The sequence below is a fragment of the Zonotrichia albicollis genome, chromosome 2 (assembly GCF_047830755.1).
Source record: "Zonotrichia albicollis isolate bZonAlb1 chromosome 2, bZonAlb1.hap1, whole genome shotgun sequence".
Lineage (NCBI taxonomy): Eukaryota > Metazoa > Chordata > Aves > Passeriformes > Passerellidae > Zonotrichia > Zonotrichia albicollis.
In genome coordinates, this window is record NC_133820.1 from 60,836,539 (window position 1) to 60,855,088 (window position 18,550).

General features: G+C 45.8%; 2 protein-coding genes across 10 annotated transcripts in view; one reads left to right on the top strand and one right to left on the bottom strand.

Moving 5' to 3' along the window:
* MTUS2 (microtubule associated scaffold protein 2) overlaps positions 1-12,051 on the top strand; it is a 276,305-nt gene extending 264,254 nt beyond the window's left edge. For all 6 annotated transcript variants that reach the window (XM_074535281.1, XM_074535282.1, XM_074535283.1 and 3 more), the window contains 3 exons: positions 80-199; positions 2,534-2,631; positions 5,547-12,051. In XM_074535281.1, coding sequence (XP_074391382.1) covers positions 80-199; positions 2,534-2,631; positions 5,547-5,763 — 435 coding nt within the window. In that variant the 3' untranslated portion in view covers positions 5,764-12,051. The remainder of the gene's footprint in view (positions 1-79; positions 200-2,533; positions 2,632-5,546) is intronic.
* Positions 12,052-12,755: 704 nt separating this feature from the next.
* Positions 12,756-18,550, bottom strand: part of SLC7A1 (solute carrier family 7 member 1) — a 35,523-nt gene continuing 29,728 nt past the window's right edge. For 3 of the 4 annotated variants that reach the window (XM_005482487.4, XM_026790609.2, XM_026790610.2), the window contains 4 exons: positions 16,805-17,016; positions 16,319-16,467; positions 14,027-14,135; positions 12,756-13,433 (listed from right to left, as the gene is read on the bottom strand). In XM_005482487.4, the coding sequence (XP_005482544.1) occupies positions 13,324-13,433; positions 14,027-14,135; positions 16,319-16,467; positions 16,805-17,016 (580 nt within the window). In that variant the 3' untranslated portion in view covers positions 12,756-13,323. The remainder of the gene's footprint in view (positions 13,434-14,026; positions 14,136-16,318; positions 16,468-16,804; positions 17,017-18,550) is intronic. The other variant, XM_026790611.2, reaches the window with a different exon arrangement.

Genomic DNA, 18,550 nt, shown 5'->3' on the forward strand with positions numbered 1-18,550 from the left:
GTTACATGGAGGAATCTCTGTCTTATGGCTGAAGATGTATGTATGGCTGACATACCCAAATCCCTGATATATTTCCTAGATTGTGCGAGCTCCGTATCTACACTTAGAAAAAGATCTGAAGAGCTTAAAACATGTTCTGGAAATGAAGAACCTCCAGATTCACCAGCAGGAGAAGATGATTATGGAGCTAGAAAAACAGGTGAGTTGTCATTTTTCCTACAGAGGAGACATCACAGAGTTAACAAAGGAGAAGTTTGGTTACAGCACATGAACTTAAGAGAGGTGAGTACCAACATAAGGCTGGGGCAAGACACAGTGAAAGAGGTTCACATCCATCAGTCTGGATTGCTTCTTCACACAGTAACTGCTCAGCATGTTAGGTTATACAGGAGGTGAGTGATGGAGAAGAATGGGGGAAAGGGAAATTCGTGGTAGTCCAGGGTACACCAGTCTGCACCATATGCCCCTACAGGCATCAGGTAGCTTTTTAGGGCTGGAGAGGGGACATGGGGTAAGACTGAGCCATGGTGTGTCTTGCTGCTGCTCCTGCAGGCATTTTGGGAGCCATATGTGGCTTAGCAATACCCAGCAAGCAGTTCTTAGCAAGGCTTGCTCTAGAAGAGGTCTCTCCAGCCCTCCAGTAATGCTTTTCTGCAGGCTATGCTGTTTTCTCCTCCTTTGCTTGTGGGATTCCATAATGAAGAACTCCCCAGTTCACCATCAATTACATTTTTTGTGGGAAAGGGGATTCATTTTGTACAGAATAACCTGCAGTGACAGTAAAATACAGTGTGGTGACAGGATGAGGCAATACCTCAGCTGGGAGCTGTGGCAGCTGGTTCAGCACAGCATTCAGCAAGATTTGTTTCCATTTACAGGGAAATTTGAGAACTCTGGTGATTATTTTGCTGAACAGATGCTTTAGTAAGTGGATGCAGAGAAAAGTGCCTCTTTGCAACTGAGGCTTATTATCTCTGCTCCTTCCAACGTGCTACTCTTGGAGCTAAGCCAGGATTTGGAAACACGGGGGGGAAAAAATCCCAAACAACAGCCTATATAATTCCTAGTCCTTCAGCTGCTTTTGCTCATTAACTGCATGTGAGTGCACAGTCCTGTTCCTGCCCTTTATCACAGTAAAACACTGGGTCTGCTGTGGCCCAAAGGCACAGCTGCTTTCCGTTTCAAGATACACCTTTGGAAGTGCCAGAGCACCTACAGGACATCTCCAAATGCTCTGGAGCCTCACAAGGGAGCAAGAGGGCATTTCAAACACAGGGTCAGCCTTGGCTCCTTGGCAGCTGAATGGGAGGCTGGAAATGCAGGTGGCATAGCTACTACTTGTGAAAACTATTGAAGAGGCAGAGAGGGAGCCCATGATGGTGATTCCTCTCTCAAAGCAGGGACAGAATCCATGTGCTGCTCTAAGAAAATAAACTGGGACAGACCAGAATATCTGAGAATCAGGAGTATCCTTTACAATTACCTGCACAGAGCAGAAAATACAACCTAAAACTGATGTCTCCACCATTAAGTGTGAGTTATTGCTATCCCCAGTGCACAATATTTTGGATCTTTATAAAAGGTTGGGAAATTAAATAACCAAGCTCACACAGAGATAAGGTTACCCTGTGCTATCTTGTTTTCTTTCAAAAGTGTTGAATTCAGCAAAATTTTCAGTTGGAAAACCAAGGACTAAGGTGATAAAGTATGTCAAATTTCAAAGCCTGGGGAGACAGGTACCTGAGGCAGTGGAACATGCCTGTAGACATCTTACTAATGCACTGCCACTGATGTCCTCAAACTCTGCGCTTGAACTGTGCTGAATAAAAGCTACCTGTGCTTGGGATAGGATTAATTTCAATTAATTACAGCTTAAAGTTAAATGTCTGGTTTAAGCCTGTCATTTAAGCTGACATTGTCAGCAGCAGTGAGAAGAGTCTTCAGAGGCCAGCCCACCTCATGAGAATGCAGCAGCACTCTAAGGCTGCTGGTGGGTGACTCTTTCCTCTCCATAACTGAGGAATCATAATCCTGGAGGCTGGATGTCAGACTGCAATGTCTGGGAGATGTACATCATCCCATCTTGCACTCCATCACTAGGCTGACCACTCATACCATAGTGCTGGGCAGCTTTCCATGCTGGGTGCTCCCCAAGTGTCACCAGCACTTTCTCCAACCTGTGGTAGTGCTGGCTCCTCGGGGGACAAAAGTTGTGGAGCACGACTGAGGAAAACATCCACTTGCACTGAACAAAACTAAAACCCTCCTCCTCCTCCTCAGCTATAAGTAAGGGCTGGTTCAGCTCTGCCTCTGCTCAATGCTCTGCTGATGGCCCCAGGAACTCCACCAGTATGATGGAGTGGTGTGAGTCAGGTCTCCTAAATCTCAACTGCAGTCCAGAAAACCACCTCCACCTATCCTCGAATTTTAGAAGTTGCTCCACAGAGCAACTTAAGCAGATTAATATAGAACAAATTATCTTGGATCAGGTGCTGAGTGTTCTTCAGACTTAACAAACCTTCTTTTGCTGCAGGTTGAAAAAAATTTAAAACTGGAAGAAAAAATTACCATGCTGCAACAGCAGAATGAAGAACTCAGAGCCAGGATTGAGCAAAATACTGTCATAACAAGGTTTGTGCTGGTATTTGCAATCTGTCTGAGATTGAAAGGAGGCCCCAGGTCTTAATTGTCCAAGGCTGACACTTATTTCTGAAGGGGAAAAACTTATTTCCCCCTGAAAATGTATTTGTGTTCTCCTCTGCTTATTAAAAAACATTTTTATATTGGGGTTTGCTTCCTTTAACATAAGGAAGACCATGTATCTGTCTGTGTATCTCCATGATTTTGACATGCTGCTGAGAACAAGCTTGCCAGTGGTTCTGATCTCAGTATCAGTGCCCTGAGACCTGTTAGTCAGTGGGTAATGAGGATGCAAAATGGAAAAATCCTGGGAAAGACATCCTAAGGATGTCATTGTCACCCAATAAGGCAGGATTAACTTTTGGCAGGTTTTTTCATCAGCACTCCCTTTTTGCAGCCTTGTCACAATGGGACAAGGGTGACAAGGCTCCTCGTTAGGTGACATATGAAGAGCAGAATAGATAGGATAGTCCCTGTCCCAGACAGTTATATTATGCTGTAAGGCTGGAGCCAGGGAGAAAGGGTGCCAGGGGGAGAAACTAGAGCTGGTCTTGTCCCAGCACTGAAGCTACCTAGCTGTCATGGCATCCCAAAATGATGCCACTGGCCAAAAATTTAAACTTTAGTCAATTTTTTTAAACTGTCAGTGTCTCATCTCTGATTTTAGTTTTTGTCTTTCTCATGCCTCATTTTTTAATGAATCAGCCTTTTGAAATTGTCTCCAGCATGCAGATATTCTAACATTCAGACTGGGGTGAGAATTATGTTTTCTCCCACCTGATTGTAGATACCTGTAGTACACGTCTCACTGTCTGAGGTGGGTGTCTACAGCATTTCTGTGCTGAGGGAAGAAAACTGGGTATTTTTTCGGTCTGGTTCACCAGACCAGCGTGTGATGCCTGCTTCTGGGCTGGATGAATTGTGGCCTGGAAGTGGCAGTGTCTCTCCACGGCTGAGAGCAGGCAGGGTGTGTGGTTCAGCGCCTGGCATCTCTGCATTGCAGCTCCCTGTCTCTGGCTGGGCGAACAGCACCCTCCCTCCACTCCCTGCTGCCATCCAGCTGCAGCACTTTGCTTGTTGCCTGCAACTGCTTAGGTACTGCTCTCAAAAACACCTTTCGGGAGAAATGCTGAATTCAAAGTCAGCCTAGGAACTCAGCTTCAAGGAGAATAATTTTCAACAAGTAACTCTTTGGGGACAGCTGTGGGGCAGCTACAGGGACAGCCAGGGCTTTAAAGCCAGAGTTACTAAAGCATGCATTTTCCCAGCTGCAGTAAGCACCCTGACTGCTGATTTCTGTTGTACTGGCACTGCCTGGGAAGCACAGCATGAATGAGCTCAGGGAGCTGCCCTGGATTAGAGCTATTTCTGCAGTCTGGGTGCCCAAGCGGCTGAGGCAGCCCAGCAGCAGTGAGAGGAGGGAGAAGAAAGAGCAAAGCCAGCCTCTGCAGCACCGCCAGGAGGGGGTCCCAGAGGCACTGGGGTGTGAGGGGTGCACCACAGAGATATTTCCAATTAAGGACAAGGGCAGGTACAAAGGGAAGGACAAGAGCCTTTCAGGTAGATCATGACCCAGTTTTGGATGCGAGAGCTCCACAGAGCCCCTGCTGGGACTTCCCCAAGAACTTGAATAAATGATTAGATCTCCCAGTGCTTCAGATCCTCCCTCCAATTCAACCAACATTTTTTTGGTCCTTTGGACTGGGGTTGTCTGAAGAATGACTGTTTCCAACACCCAAGCGATCAAGGTGACTCTGCTAAGCCACTGCTCACTTCACAGTTCAGAACTTTTGGGCACTGGGAGAAGAAAGAGATGTATTCTTGAGCTACATTTCTGTAGGAATTGAGGCTAAAAAAGCAAAAATTCTTTAAAAATGTCTTTTAAACAAAATCAGAAATGCCAACCCCACCCTCTCATAGACTTCTGGTGAGTGGCCCAGCAGTCCATGACATCTGCTACACCCAGAAAACAGTTGTACAGAATTTTTTTAATGCATCCAAAATCCCCACCCAGCTGCTGCTGAACACTGAAAACACCTAGGGGAAGGTTGGGTTCCTCCCTGTTCATTCCTATAAAACCCTAAATTGCCAGTAAATGAGGTTAGGTGCCTGCCCAGAGCTGCTACAGGTTGATCACATGAGGAGCTGGCTCCTGCCCAAGTGTAGTGGGGCTGCAGAAGCCTGGTGCTCCTGCATGCATCCTTTGGGACATGGGTGTTGTCAGCACATGCCCAAAACATGTCTCCATCAGGTCCCACAGTCTACTTGCCCTTCCCCATTTGTTTTTGTTTCAAAACCAGTCACCTGGCTGATGAGTGCAGACTCACTAAGGCTGTGGTGCCCATAGGAGATTTCCACGCCCCAGCTCCAGGAAAGCCATGAAGTTATGGGCATTCTGGGCAGAACACCTCCCTGGTCGTTACTGGTGTTGCGGTCAGGAATAGAGGCTATTTTGGGATCAAGGAGGACAGATCAGGAGAAGAACCCACAACCTCATGACCTTTTATAGAGTAGAGGGAAGCCTTGAAGCTGAGCTGTGTCCTGGATCAGGACATCAACTGGAATTCAGAGCATGGAAAGGACAGACTGCTTTTCCTTTGCATACCATAGCAGCGAGTTGAAAAAATCATGGATGCAACTGCTGCCAACCCTCTTTGTACCTTGACACTCCACAAGGGCAGGAAGAAAGGCTGGGGCTCATCCCACCACGGGTGCCCCTGGAAGCAGAATCAGACACTATGGGGAAGCTATGACTTGTAGAGATGACTTTCTCACCCAGCAGTGAAGAGATCTGGGGCCAGCTGTGCCACAGCTTTGACAGTTCAGCCCTAGGGGCAGGGGTGGCTGCATGAATGCCCCATCTTTGCCCTGGAATGCCTTACATGTTGTCCCGCTTCTCTCTCCAGGCAACTGTCAGAGGAGAATGCAAATCTTCAAGAATACGTTGAGAAAGAAGTGGAGGAGAAGAAGAAGCTCAGCAGGACTAACGAGGAGCTGCTCTGGAAGCTGCAGGAGGGAGATGCCGTGAGCCCTGTCAAGCTCCCACCCTCACCGTCCACTCCTTTCTATCGCTGCTCATCAGGGAACTCCTCTCCAGCAAAAGTCAGAACCTTGAGGCGATGAACAGGCAGCTGTGTGCCGAACGTTCCCTGCCTTTTATGCATTTCCAGTCTGCAAAGTGTTACCATCCAAGGAAGTACTACCATCAACAGGCGCCCAGGGTTCATGGCTGCAAGCATGCTCAGCAGCTGCATAGCTTTACACTAGGCAGGGTACTCTTACAGTCCCCACACAGAAATTCTTGGTTCTGACATGTTGATTAGGGTAGCAAAAAAGATAGCCAAAACTAGAACAGCAGAAAGTTAGGATAGGAAAAGGTTTAGCTTGATGTGTGAACATTTTAACTATGGTTAGAGCCAAAAGTTGGGAAATGCTCTATTGATGTTCATCAGAATGAACTTTTGCTGCAGTATTTCAGGTTAGTTGCAAAAGGTGTGAATATTTCTGTATATGTGTCTGTGTTTATATACATGTATGTATTGTACCTTTATACCTATATATAGACGCACACACATATATATGTAGTTGCAGATGTTCTGAATTACATTTTTTATATTATTGGATACTACTAAGTGCTGATATATTTTCATTACAGTCAGCAGTTTTCTAACTCGTGCCTAAGACTTGTATCTAAACAAAATGCATTTCTGTTTAGCCTCCCAGGAATATTTATACCCAACCTAGAAGAAAGTTACACAGAAGTAGAAGCGCCTTCCAAGTGACCACCAAGTGGTACTCTATGTAACATGAACACCAGCAAATTTGAAATTCTAAGACAGTACTGCCTTTGAAACCATCACCTTTGCATTGAACACCAGAAAAGATACGCATACCATCCACTACTTTTTAACTCTTAGCATTGATATTCTAAGTGGAGATAGGCTAGAGATGAGAAAACAGAGTTTTAGCAAATTTGGTAGAGGTTACTGGTTAACGTGGTTCAATTTTAGTGTCTTTATTTCAATCCTAGTCAGATCTTATCTTGTTTAACCTTGTCATGGTTAGGATGCAATCAAAATCTCTGGCTGTAGATTTCTGTCCATTTTGTTTTATTTCAAGCCCCAGAAGCAAGAAGGAAAAAATAAGTTGCTTATCTTTGCTGGAGGAGAGATTTCCAATGGTGAGATGAGATACTGGACATCTGCTAGGGCTCTAGCTTCCTTCCACCGCAAATGCCAAATAGACCATAGCCAACTTCATAGGTGCAGATGAAGTCAGAATTTCATTCCTTCCACATATCTGCATTATTTCACATTGCTATAGCTTACCCAGAGTTACAGAGCACTTTGAAGATTCATGGAAATGAGTGGCTAAACTACCTTTAGCTTTCCCATCTAGAAGCAAAAATGTTCACCCAGGCTTGGGGTGACTTCCCACCTGAGGGGACGGTGAGGCCGAGGAGTAGTTGGGGTCAGACTGTCTGCAGGGCCCTCATGGGCATGGCTAACAAGACAAAAATATCCCTGAGCATTATTTACAAAACAAAGAGATCTGTGGGATGCTTTTCTACCCAGCTTAGGGCAAAGAGCCTGCATGCAGGCTGCTCTGTGCACTGGGGCCAAAGTTAGCAGGGCGACAGTACCTGGAGGGAATCCCTGAGGTGCAGGACAGCTGCAGGGAGGGTGGCTTCCTCACCCGGGTGTGGGGTGGCACCAGCAGGCCCTGCACCCACAGGGGTGGCACTGCACAGCCCTGCCATCCTGCCAGAGTGGGAGCTGTACTTCAGCTTTCCTGGGAAATACTCAGGATTCACAGACTGCAGCTTAGATACAACTTCAACCACCATCAAAGCACCTGTGGCCTGTTCCACAGTGTTAAAAAGAAAGATAATTTTTTTTTTCTCCTTTTTAGAGAAATTTATTTTTGTAGCAATTTTGCATGGTACTGTGATACTGAGTAAATTGAGCATCTTCTTAGAATAGATCATGCCACACCAGCTACTACTGTTGAAATGCATTGCTAGATTTTAGTGTGTCCAGCAAGTACAACCTGAAAGATAGATACCTAGCACGCACATGCACACACAGCCCCTTCTTGCCAAATACGACTTTAATAATTTTGATATTTGCTAATGGCACAACTATTTGCAACACCTACAGCATTGTCATCTTTCATTCCACCAATAGAATTCTGAGACAGTGAGGTCACAGACTCAGAGGGTGATTTGGGTTAGAAGGGAACTTTAAGACTATCCAGTCCAGCCCCCACTGCCATGGGCAGGGACACTTTCCACTAGACCAGGTTGCTCAGAGCTTCATCCAGCCTGGCCTAGAACACTTCTAGGAATGGGGTATCCACAACTTCTCTGGGCAACCTACTCCTACCACTCTCATTGTAAAAATTCTTTTTCTTATGTCCAATCTAAACCTGTCCTCTTCCAGTTAAAAACTGTTGTCCCTTCCATCACTACAGGCCCTGCTAAAAAGTCTCTCTCCATTTTTCCTACAGGCCCCCTTAAGGTTCTGGAAGGCTGCTAAAAGATCTCCCCCAAGTCTTCTCTTCTCCAGGCTGAACAACTCTAACTGTCTCAGCCTGTCTCCATAGAAGACGTGCTCCAGCCTTTTAAGATCTTTGTGGCACTCCTCTTACACCCACTCCAAGATGTCCATGTCCTTCTTATCCCCAGAGCCGGATGCAGCACTCCAGGCTGGGTCTCACAAGAGCAGAGAAGGGCAGAATCCCCCCTTGCCCTGCTGGCCACACTGCTTTGGATGCAGCCCAGGATACAAGTGACTTTCTGGGCTTTGAGCACCAACTGTTGGTTCATGTCCAGCCTCTCATCCAGCAGTATTCCCAAGTCCTTCTCAGCAAGGCTATTTTCAATCTCTTTATCCCCCAGCCTGTATCCATAACAAGGGTTGCCCCAGTCTAGGTGCAGGACCTTGCTCTTGGCCTTGTTGAACCTCATGATGTTCACATGGCCCCAGCTCTCAAGCTTATCCAGATCCACCTGTATGGCATTCCCGCCTTCCAGTGTACCAACTGAACCACTCACCTCAGTGTCAATCCACACTTGCTGTGGATGCACCTGATCCCACTGAGTCATTTACGCTATTACACAGTAATATCTTAAATATCATACCCAATACGACCCCAGAGGGGCACCATTTCTCACTGATGGCCCTTTGGACATTGAGCTGCTCCGGATGCAACCATCCAGCCAATTCCATTGCCAGCTGCCATCCATCAAAGCTGCATCTCCCCAGTTTAGGATGCTGTGTGGGACTATGTCAAAGGCCCTGCAGAGTCCAGGTAAATGACATCAGTTGCTCATCCCTCCCTCACTGACACAGTCACACCATTGTAGAGAGCCATCAGATTAGTCAGAGTGGCTTCCTGGTAGTTTCTAGGATCCTCCTTTTTGCCCTTTGTAAAAATGGTTGAGATGAAACAACTGGAGTTGTTATTGATGCTACTCAAAACTTTACATGCACTAAAGCATATTATTGGCCCAGGACAGGCTGGCTGAACCTGTTGTAATTTATTAATCTTTCCCCTTTATACCTGGTGCTTTCCTTATCACTTTGTTGGTTTAAAATCATATTCAAGAGATGCTTCCAGCAGTGAATTGGGAGTGGGGCTTTTATGGTGGGAAAACTGGGACTGAACCCAGCTCCATCATCATTTGTTATCATTGCCAATCCCTTTCCCATCTAATTTTTGCCTCCCAATCCTGCCTCTCACTGGATTCTTCCTTGGCACACCCTCTGGGGTGTGCCCAATCACTAACAAAACTGTAGGAAGTTCTACCTAACCAGAGGGACCCAGCAAACTGTCCCTGTGGGGGGTGTGAAGAGTGGCTCCTTCTGGTGCAAGCCCAGAAAAAGACTTCTTTCCCCAAAAGACGTTATTCCTTTTTTATACTTTTCCTCTGTCCTTTCTTTGCCTCTGCATGCTGAACTAGGTGCAAAAGAAAAGCTCAGGTCACTCGGACAGTGGGAGGAAGGGAGCAGCCCCTTAATGGGGCAGCCATTCCCAGGGAATGAAGACCCCCCGGATGCAGGGCCAAGCTGGGGAGGGGAAGTGTTTGCTTCTGTAGAGCTGGAAACTTCCCAAATGCCATGGCCACTGTGGGGACTTTGCCATTTGGAAATAGGATGGCCTTTGGCAGCAGATGGAATGTAGCCAGCACTAAGCAGAAAGTTTCATCATCTCTGTCTTTAAGGAAGCTGTTTAATTTCATTAATCTTTACTCAATGCAGAAGGGTGTAGCAGCAATAAAACCAGCCCACAGCTGCTCCCAGGGGATTCCAGAGATGGGCACTGCGAGCAGGTATCAGCCATGGGATGGCAGGAGAGCCAGCAGCAAGTGGGGCATGGAAAACTCCTTTTTATTGTGGGAAGGTACCATTTGTCCCCACTGGGACTGCACCTCCAGTGACTGCTGGCACAGATGGGTTGACTCAATGCACAGCAGCAAAGGCTTGTGGTGGTGGCAGGCGGGGGGAGGAAAGGAAAAACTATCAAGTGCAAAATCAGGTATTTTGTCTCTGCACTGATGGTGGTTGTGTCCCATGGACACTCTGAGGAGCCTGTACAGTTTCCCATGCAGCAGGAGTTCTGTGGTCCCGTTTATTATGTGGCTAATGATTACAGGAAGAGTTTGTATTATTTCAATTATGATGTACAGATAAGTGTAATATATTCCTGATAATAAATCCGTGCACCAGTGCACCCGTGGGCTGACGGATACAAACCAGCATGTCCTGCCATGTTTTCTGTGCACACGGGAACTGGGATGAACGGGAAACAAAGCAAAAGCCCATCAGAGGCTTACCCCATTAAGGTAAAGACAGAAGCTAGTCATTAGCTTCCTGGCAGCAGGGCTGGTCAGCTGCCTTACCTGACAGTGCCTCACATGCTAGGAGTTTCCATGGACTCATTTTATAGGATGCTTCCAGTATGACTGGGGCTGCCAGAACAGTGATTGTGGTCTGCAATGTTTCCAATGAAGTGTCATGCTGCAGAACACGGTAACAGGAACATTTCTGCCAGTGGTTCAGGCTCATCAGCAAACACCTGAACTCCCCAATGTTCCAGTTCACTCAGTTTCAACACCCCACACCCTGCCTCCTTCACCCTGCCCTCCTGCTGAGAGCCACAGAGCTGCTCAGGCTTTGCCACAAGGATTAAAAAGGGACCAGGTCATACCCCACCTCGGGAATGTGCCTGACAACACGCACCTGAAAGATTTTTCACCAGGCCCTTGGCTTGCTCAGCGCAGATGAAGCTTTGGTAAGGACACAAGCTTCATGTTTTCACTGAACAGAAGCTGGTAGCCAAGTAGGAAAATCATCCTTATATTTTTAGTACAATACAAAACTTTGTTCCTGTCTGAGATTTCATCTTGTTGCCCTCCCACCACATTTTCAGTGCCTTTTGGAAGGCTGTGGAGTGTGTTGAGCTTGCCTATGTTTAAACAAAATAGACTTGGACTTAGTGGCTTTTAATTTCTATATTAATCTCTCCCTGCTTGAGTAAGACTTTGTATATGCACAAGGAGCAAAGCCTTGGCAGATGGTCAAGACCCAGTGACTGAAGCAGACCCCCAACTTCATTCTGTAGGGGAAGCTGCACTCATAACACACCCTGAAGTCCACCTAGGAGGCAATGAACACATTGCCTTCACTTCCTCAAATTGTAATCCTGTCAAGAAAAGCCTCCCAATGTACTAGAATTAAAAAATGAAAACACTTCAATGGGAAGAAAGGCTATAAAGTCTCTTGGAAACATGAGAAATGGTCCACAATCCAGCCATGAAATCCAGGAGATCATCTGATTCCCTTTTCTGCTGCATCAGATGCCTGGTGAGATCCTGGGCAAGTCATGCAGGGGTCTGTTCAGTTCTCCAACTCAATGACAGGTGCAAAAGCCTGTCGCTTCATCAGCAAGAGCCATGCTGACAAACCAAATAAGATTTTCCAGTGTTCAGAGGCAGTAGTATGAAGGACACCTAGGAAAGCATCCACTCACATTGGGAAAGGGGATTTCTGCAGTATCTATCTGAGATACTCCAACCCAGAAGTGTCTGAGAGCAGGATGGACAGGGCTTTTAGCAACCTGATTTAATTAAAGATGTCCCTGCTGATGTCAGGTAAGCTGGACCAGATGATCTTCAAAGGTCCCTTTCCAACCCAACTGTTCCACAATTCTATGATTTGTTTTTCAGTACAAGCTGAAGGATGCTAATTTAAAGTTAATTTAGATCAGTGGCATTACTTGGGCATGGCTCACCTTAATAAGCCTTTTTAGAGTAGTGGATTAATTTGGCTAGGGAAAGCTATCAGAGAGAAATAAAACCAAAAAAAAAAAAACCATCTTACAGCCAAAACCAAGGCATTGCCAATCAAATACAGACCCTGGTCTCAACTCCAAATTTCCCACCTTTCACTACAGGCAGGCTCTGGAGACAATCTCAGCCCCAAAGGGAAAGCTCCCCTCAGCAAGTCAGATCCTAGAGCCTTAATGGTGTTTTCTGGGTTGCACATTCTGACAGGACTAAAAAATCCCTGCACACCCCCACAGCCTCCCCTGGGCAGGTGGCTGACACCAGGCATTGTTCACATCACTTTGTGCCTCTAAGGATTCTCCTGTGCTTCCCCTCCCAGGGCAGGAATGTGCTCCAGCCACCAATGCCAAATCAAAGTTGCTAATGCCAGGCAGCCAGCACAGAAGACTGATGTGGGGGAGGAACATAGGGCTGCACTTGCTGTCAGAGCTAGCTCAGTTCAGCTGGCCACCCCCACCACTACAGCCACACCACTGGGGGTTTCTGAGGCAAAGAGGCAGGACTACTCTTTGGAGACACCCCTTGTTTTCAAGCCTTTGCAGTACTTGCACCATGTGGTTTCCTGACTAAAGTTGGCAATCCCTCTGTGGAGTGTACAGCTGGGAGAAACACCTGCTGGTGTGAGCTGTGTGTTGCTGAGCGATCGCTCACCTGACAATCAGCAACTACAAACCTTCCCAACATTTCACAGCAGTGACATGCTTTAAAGCATGTGAGCACATAGCTAAAAAACCAAGTTAAATAAAAAAAAGGTTAAGACCTGATATTTTAAAGAAAGCAAATCTTGCAGGTGCTTTGTTAACCTGGGGTAATCTAGTGACTGGCGAGAATCTTTTTTTTTTTTGTATGTGTGCATACACAGAGGTTACAGCTCACCTAGGGTGAAGGATGGACCCTGGTCTACGCCTGATAGTAGCACTGCAAAACCTGCTCCATGTAAAACTGAGTAGAATATCTGTTGGGAGGAATTCCTGGGGCTACTGAAAGAAGGATATTTGTGAGGCCTGGTTTCATAGCAGCAGTTGCACACAGAAGCAGTTTTCTTTCTACACACTGGGGAAAAATAACAAAACCGGAGAGAGAGAGAGAGAGGGAAGTGCCCAGATGAGCTGCCAGTGCTGCTGGGAATATGCCAGAGTTGTGTCTTTTCATCTTGTGGTCCCTTTTAACTGTGCTGCTAAACAAACTGCAAGCTGCAGTAACCAAGTGGGGTAGGCCTGCATTCTGCTTCCTTATTTCTGCATAACTGATTGCAGGTGTAATCTGGTTCAGGATCCCCACCACAAAGTTTCTTTCACTGCAGCCATTCTTTCAGTTGCCCATAAGCCAAACAGTCATTTACAGCTGTCTGAGCCAGTGTCTGTGTTTCTCTCCGCTTCTGCTGAGGCTGCATAGCTGGCTTCCACACTGTGCCATATTCCATAGGTAAAGTAGATGATAAAGCCTGTGGAAGCCAAGGGAGAGGGCACTGTTAGCTCTCAAAAGAAACAGAAACCTCTACCCACAGCCACTGACACAAGTTACACCAGTCTAAGTCCAGCCATCCTCATGGTTAGCTTCTAGCAGACAGCCACTATCTTCTTTAGGGAAAAAAGCCATTAACACAGGCAGGCACCAGTCTTTAAAAGTCAATCTAACCCAGCCCCAAACTAATTTGAGCACCTCAGACAATTCAGCCCTATCTAAGTGGCTGCTGGGAGCATCTTGGGATGCAGCTCAGCTTGTTCAGCTCCAGAAGCACAAGCTCCACCACCTGGACAGCAGTGCAAGGCTGGCCAACAAGGAATGCTTTGTGGTTTCTTGTTGGCAACAAGACCCATAAGATGGTTCATGGGTTGTTGTTTTGTCCACACAAAGGCTTCAAGACCCTTGAATTTGAAACAAAGCTTGTTACATGTTGACTAAAGGGCTTCAGTCAAGTCACCAGGGTTGCCCAAGGATGGCCAGAGTACAGAATCCCTCCCTGGAACGCTATAATAAATTTATGGTGAACAGAATCTAGTAACTCTGAACATAGCATTTTTCACTTAAACTCACCTAGGAGCATCCAGATTGCAAACCGAATCCACGTGCCTGCGTCTAGCTGCATCATGAGGTAAACATTGACAAAAATACTCCCAGCAGGAAGGAAGGGCAAAAAAGGTACCTGAGGAAGAACAAGGGATATGTTACATCTACAAGCATGGTTAATGAGCAGCAACGAACATCACATCCCTTGTAAATGGGAAGTGATGGCTGTTACCAACTCTTCAGCTGCCAGATGTGAGAAAAGGCAAGGTTAAACCCAAAGGGACACCAGTCCAACACAGGACGGGCATGTGAACAACACTATTCATCTCTTTTAAAAGCCTGTTTTGTAGTCCAGAAGGAGGTAAGAGGCAAATTTTAGTGACAATACTAAATACTTGTTGGGCAAAAGAGAGAAGAGTAAAAACCAAGGACTGTGTCATGACAAGCACCTATTGAAGACCAAGAGATGAAGGTAAGGGGAATGTCAGAGGAGGGACCTGAGGAACTTCATCCATCAGGTACCAAGGCAATGAAGCAATAGAGAGCAAATTATCCCAAAGCAAGGAAAACCAGCAAATACTGCAAGAGATGACTATACCAGTACCAAGAATGTCTTAGTGGTCTGACAATCAAAGAAGAATGAGACAGCAAAGCCAAAATGCAAAAAAAAGAATACAGAAAACAGCACTGCAAATATAAAAATCAAACAAGGCAAATTATAATACTAGAAAAGTTTCTGAATATGGTAGAATTAAGTGGAAAGTGAGCTTCACTCCTAAGGGAAAAAGGAGATCTACAAAAACAAACCGGCAGAGATGTGGGCCTTCCTTAATTTAAGCTTTGCCAAAAAAATTTATGCAAAGTAGCGGCTCACATCATTAGAGAGAGGGGGTAGGTACACAAATTAGAAAAGAGAAAAAGAATATTTTTCTAAAGCTATTTTTCTAAGGCTTTGTCAAGTAAGTAGAGACATAAAATTTCCCTAGGTGGGTGAGCTATGTACCCAGAGATTGCAGAAGTGATCTCTGAACTATTAAATCAGCAACTCTGAGAGCTCTTGGTAGACTGGTAAAGTCTCTTAAGACTGGGGAAGAGAGAAAAATTACCTGTTAAAAAATACAGAAAAACAACTGGGAAACAAACAGGTCAGCCTTGGATTTCCGGAGTGATTTTGGAGAAAAAATCACCATCAGGTTGTAAATGCCCAAAGAACAGCAAGGAGATAAGAAACAAGATTGTCAAGCATGGCAACAGGCTACCCAGGGAGCAGTGCAATCATCATACCAGGAGGTGCTAAAAGACATGTAGATGTGGCACTTGGGGGCATGGTTTAGAGGTGGATTTGGCAGTGCGGGGCTAATGGTTGGACTTGATGATATTAAAGGTCTTTTCCAACCAAAGTGATTCTATGATTACAGATTTAGCTGTGACAGGTGTAATTTTCTTTTTTCTTGGACAGAGTAGTGGCTGAGGGGAAAAAACGGAGGTGAAATATCCTGCGTGAAAGGTGAACAGACCTCCTCAGAAGCATGTTCAGAAAATACCATTGAGTGAGAGTGCATAACTTTTTTGCTCCTGGATATTTCTGTTTCCACCTTTGGGACCATCACCCCCAAATGAGCTGCACACACAATCTTGGAAAACTCTGGCTGTATTAAGTTACTAAAATCTGTGAATTTACTGAAAATTATTAATTGCAGAGCAATCAAAATGAACATAGTTTAGAGCACGGAATTATAACCCAAAATTAATTTAATAAATTGCAGAGCTACCTAAAATCAATACCATAAAGCATGACTTAGGATTACGCTGGGAGAAAAAACCCATCCCAGTGTTTGTTTAATATAGAAAGGATGGTGTGCTTGGAGAGGGCAGGAAAACAACAGAGTTCCTCATACTTAAGGCTGTGTAAGAGAGAATGGTCATCTCAGCCTCCATGAGGACTAGGGAGGACATGAAAGTGCACTTAGAGCCTTAGATCCTTGCCAACAAATTTACTTCTTATATTCTTTCTCCTTTTGTATCCATGATCCAATGTAGCCCTTCACAACCCTCCCCTTTCCTCCAGTGTCTGTCTGTTCCCTATCCTATAACCATCTGCTCTCAAATGCAGGGTCCTGCCCTTCCCTTCCAGCCACACCTCTGCAGCAGCTTCTGCCTTTCCAGCTTCTCCTGGATAGCAAAGCTGACATCATGCCTGTATTCTATGCACATCTATTTGGCCAGCGTCCCCCTTCTGATACAGGCCAACACATGCACTTCCTCCTCCAACCACCTCCCAGATACCTCTATCCTAGCTACATGTCCCAGGACATTCACCTTAAAGGAGAGTTTGGTTTTGCTTTCAGGCTGTTTCCGTATAATGAAGATGATAGTGACAACAAGGATGGCGGCAATAATCTGTACAGTATTTATCAGAATGTTTGGCTCAAGGGAAGTCAGGATACAGATACTCACAATAAGGAAACCTGTGAACAGACACCAAAGGTTACTGATTTTTTTTTTTTTTTAGATACAGGGAAAACCCAAGAACAAACCATAAGCAGGCAAAGCAGAATCTGAAAGCTCACAAACAGAACAGCAACTCACAAAAACCTAATCATAACAGATATGCCTTTCCCACCATACACCCCCACACACTCCATCTGTGGATTTCTTTTTAAGTCAGAAATTTAGTCTTCAGTTATTTTGGCCATTACAAAAGCTCATCAAAATCACATCAAGGAGGTGAGTTTTCCCACCATGGTGAGTACAAAGCCCTACCAGCTGACTCAATGCCCCAGAGACACACTGCCCAGCACTCACCTAAGATGAAGGTTGAGATGTTCACCACCAAACCTGAGAATTTGGAAGGATCTGACTCTGTGGAACATAGTACAGCTTTGAGGGAAAACTTCTCCTCTTCCTCTGGCAGAAACCCAGCCTGAGACTCACTGGTGCTCACAGACTCGTTGTTATCTGTCTCCTCTGTCGACCTTGCCATCTGGTATGCCAAATTAGGCTGCTCTGGCTGGTACCTAGGAAAAGGAAATGACACAAAGAGCCTGTTAGTTGGGCTTTTAAATGAGGGTACCACTCATTTGTGGAGGGACACCATGTCACATCTATACCCTTCTGCTTCAAGGGGAAATTTGAGGCATGATGTCATCATGATGTAAGCAAGTACAACCAGCTCTTATCCCCTACAGCATGGCTGTAAGGTAAGTGTTCTAAAGTGACAGTGCTCCCTTTCATGAGTCCTGTCATCCATATCACCAATGACATGGGAGTGACAGGAGAAGGAAACAGCAGAGGGACAGACTGATGCTCATAACCAGGGCCATTGTGGCAGTTCAGCTCTTGCATTTTGGCACAGAGGTGGCTGAGCTAACAGCTCTGCAGCTGTCACACCCTGCAGCAGCATTCCTGGTGCCCCATACCCCTCCACCCCAGACTCTTCTGCCAGCTTGTCTGCTACCACATAAGGAAGGAAGAACTGAAGCAAGAATGGTTGTTGCTGTGGACACCACATTCAACAGGGCTGTGACACCCAACCATGTGGAACCATAAATAAAAAACACTCTTCGAGCCTCAGCTCTCTGTTACAGAAGTTTTGGCAAGTTACTCAGCCACAAGTCTGACTAAAGAACTGGGCCACTTTGAAAGTCACCCTTAAACTGTTCCTGTGGGGATGTGTTCACCATGAGGCATTTGTTAAACACTGAGACTTGTGAAATGCAGTGAAATCCTTGGGTGCAGCCATAGGAAGCAACTAGTGGCAGGATCTTACAGCTTTGGAAACAATTCAGCTGCTACATCATTAAGCAGTCAAGAGGCAGACAAATCCGCTGCCAAGGTCACTACAAAACAGGCTGTTGCCTCTGCCAACCCATAATGGGGGAAATGTCATGCAATAGGTACAGCAGCTTGCAAAAACAAATTGAAAAGCCATTTCTAGCTCTGAGGAAAAGAGTAGGCTGGGAAATCAGGAAACTTAAGACGGATAAGGTAAATCGGCAAGAATTTTCAAAGGGCAGGGAGCAGAGCACAATCACAAAGCAATGGTACCACAGAACAGCACTGGCCCTTCACCTGTTGCAAGACTGTTCTCAGTTCAGTGCAATTGCTGTGAGAGCCTCCATCTGATCCTGAGTAAGTCATTCTATACAAAGGTACTTTTCAGTAACATGATCTTCAGATATTTTTTCATTAATCGAGCGCTCTTGTCTGTAAGGTGCCAAGCACTGAAGATTTTTAGCTTAGGTTTGGGAAGCTGTGGAAGCTCAGCACTTCTCAAAGACACATTGCTCCTGCAAACACATGCTCAGTTCTTTTCCTGCTACTAGACTTCATCTCAAATCTCCTTTTAAAAGGAGGACAACCTGAAATGGTATCCCCACTGGGCACAAGAGTGGGGACAAGGCAGGCAGCCAGGGTCACACATCTTTCCTCCCTACCCCTTGGCATATCTCCTGGAGCATTTTGAGTTGACCACAGCAGGACTGGCATGGAACAGTTAACCAAGTTCAGAGGACCTCCCTGTAGATCCAACTAACACAATCCCCCCATGAA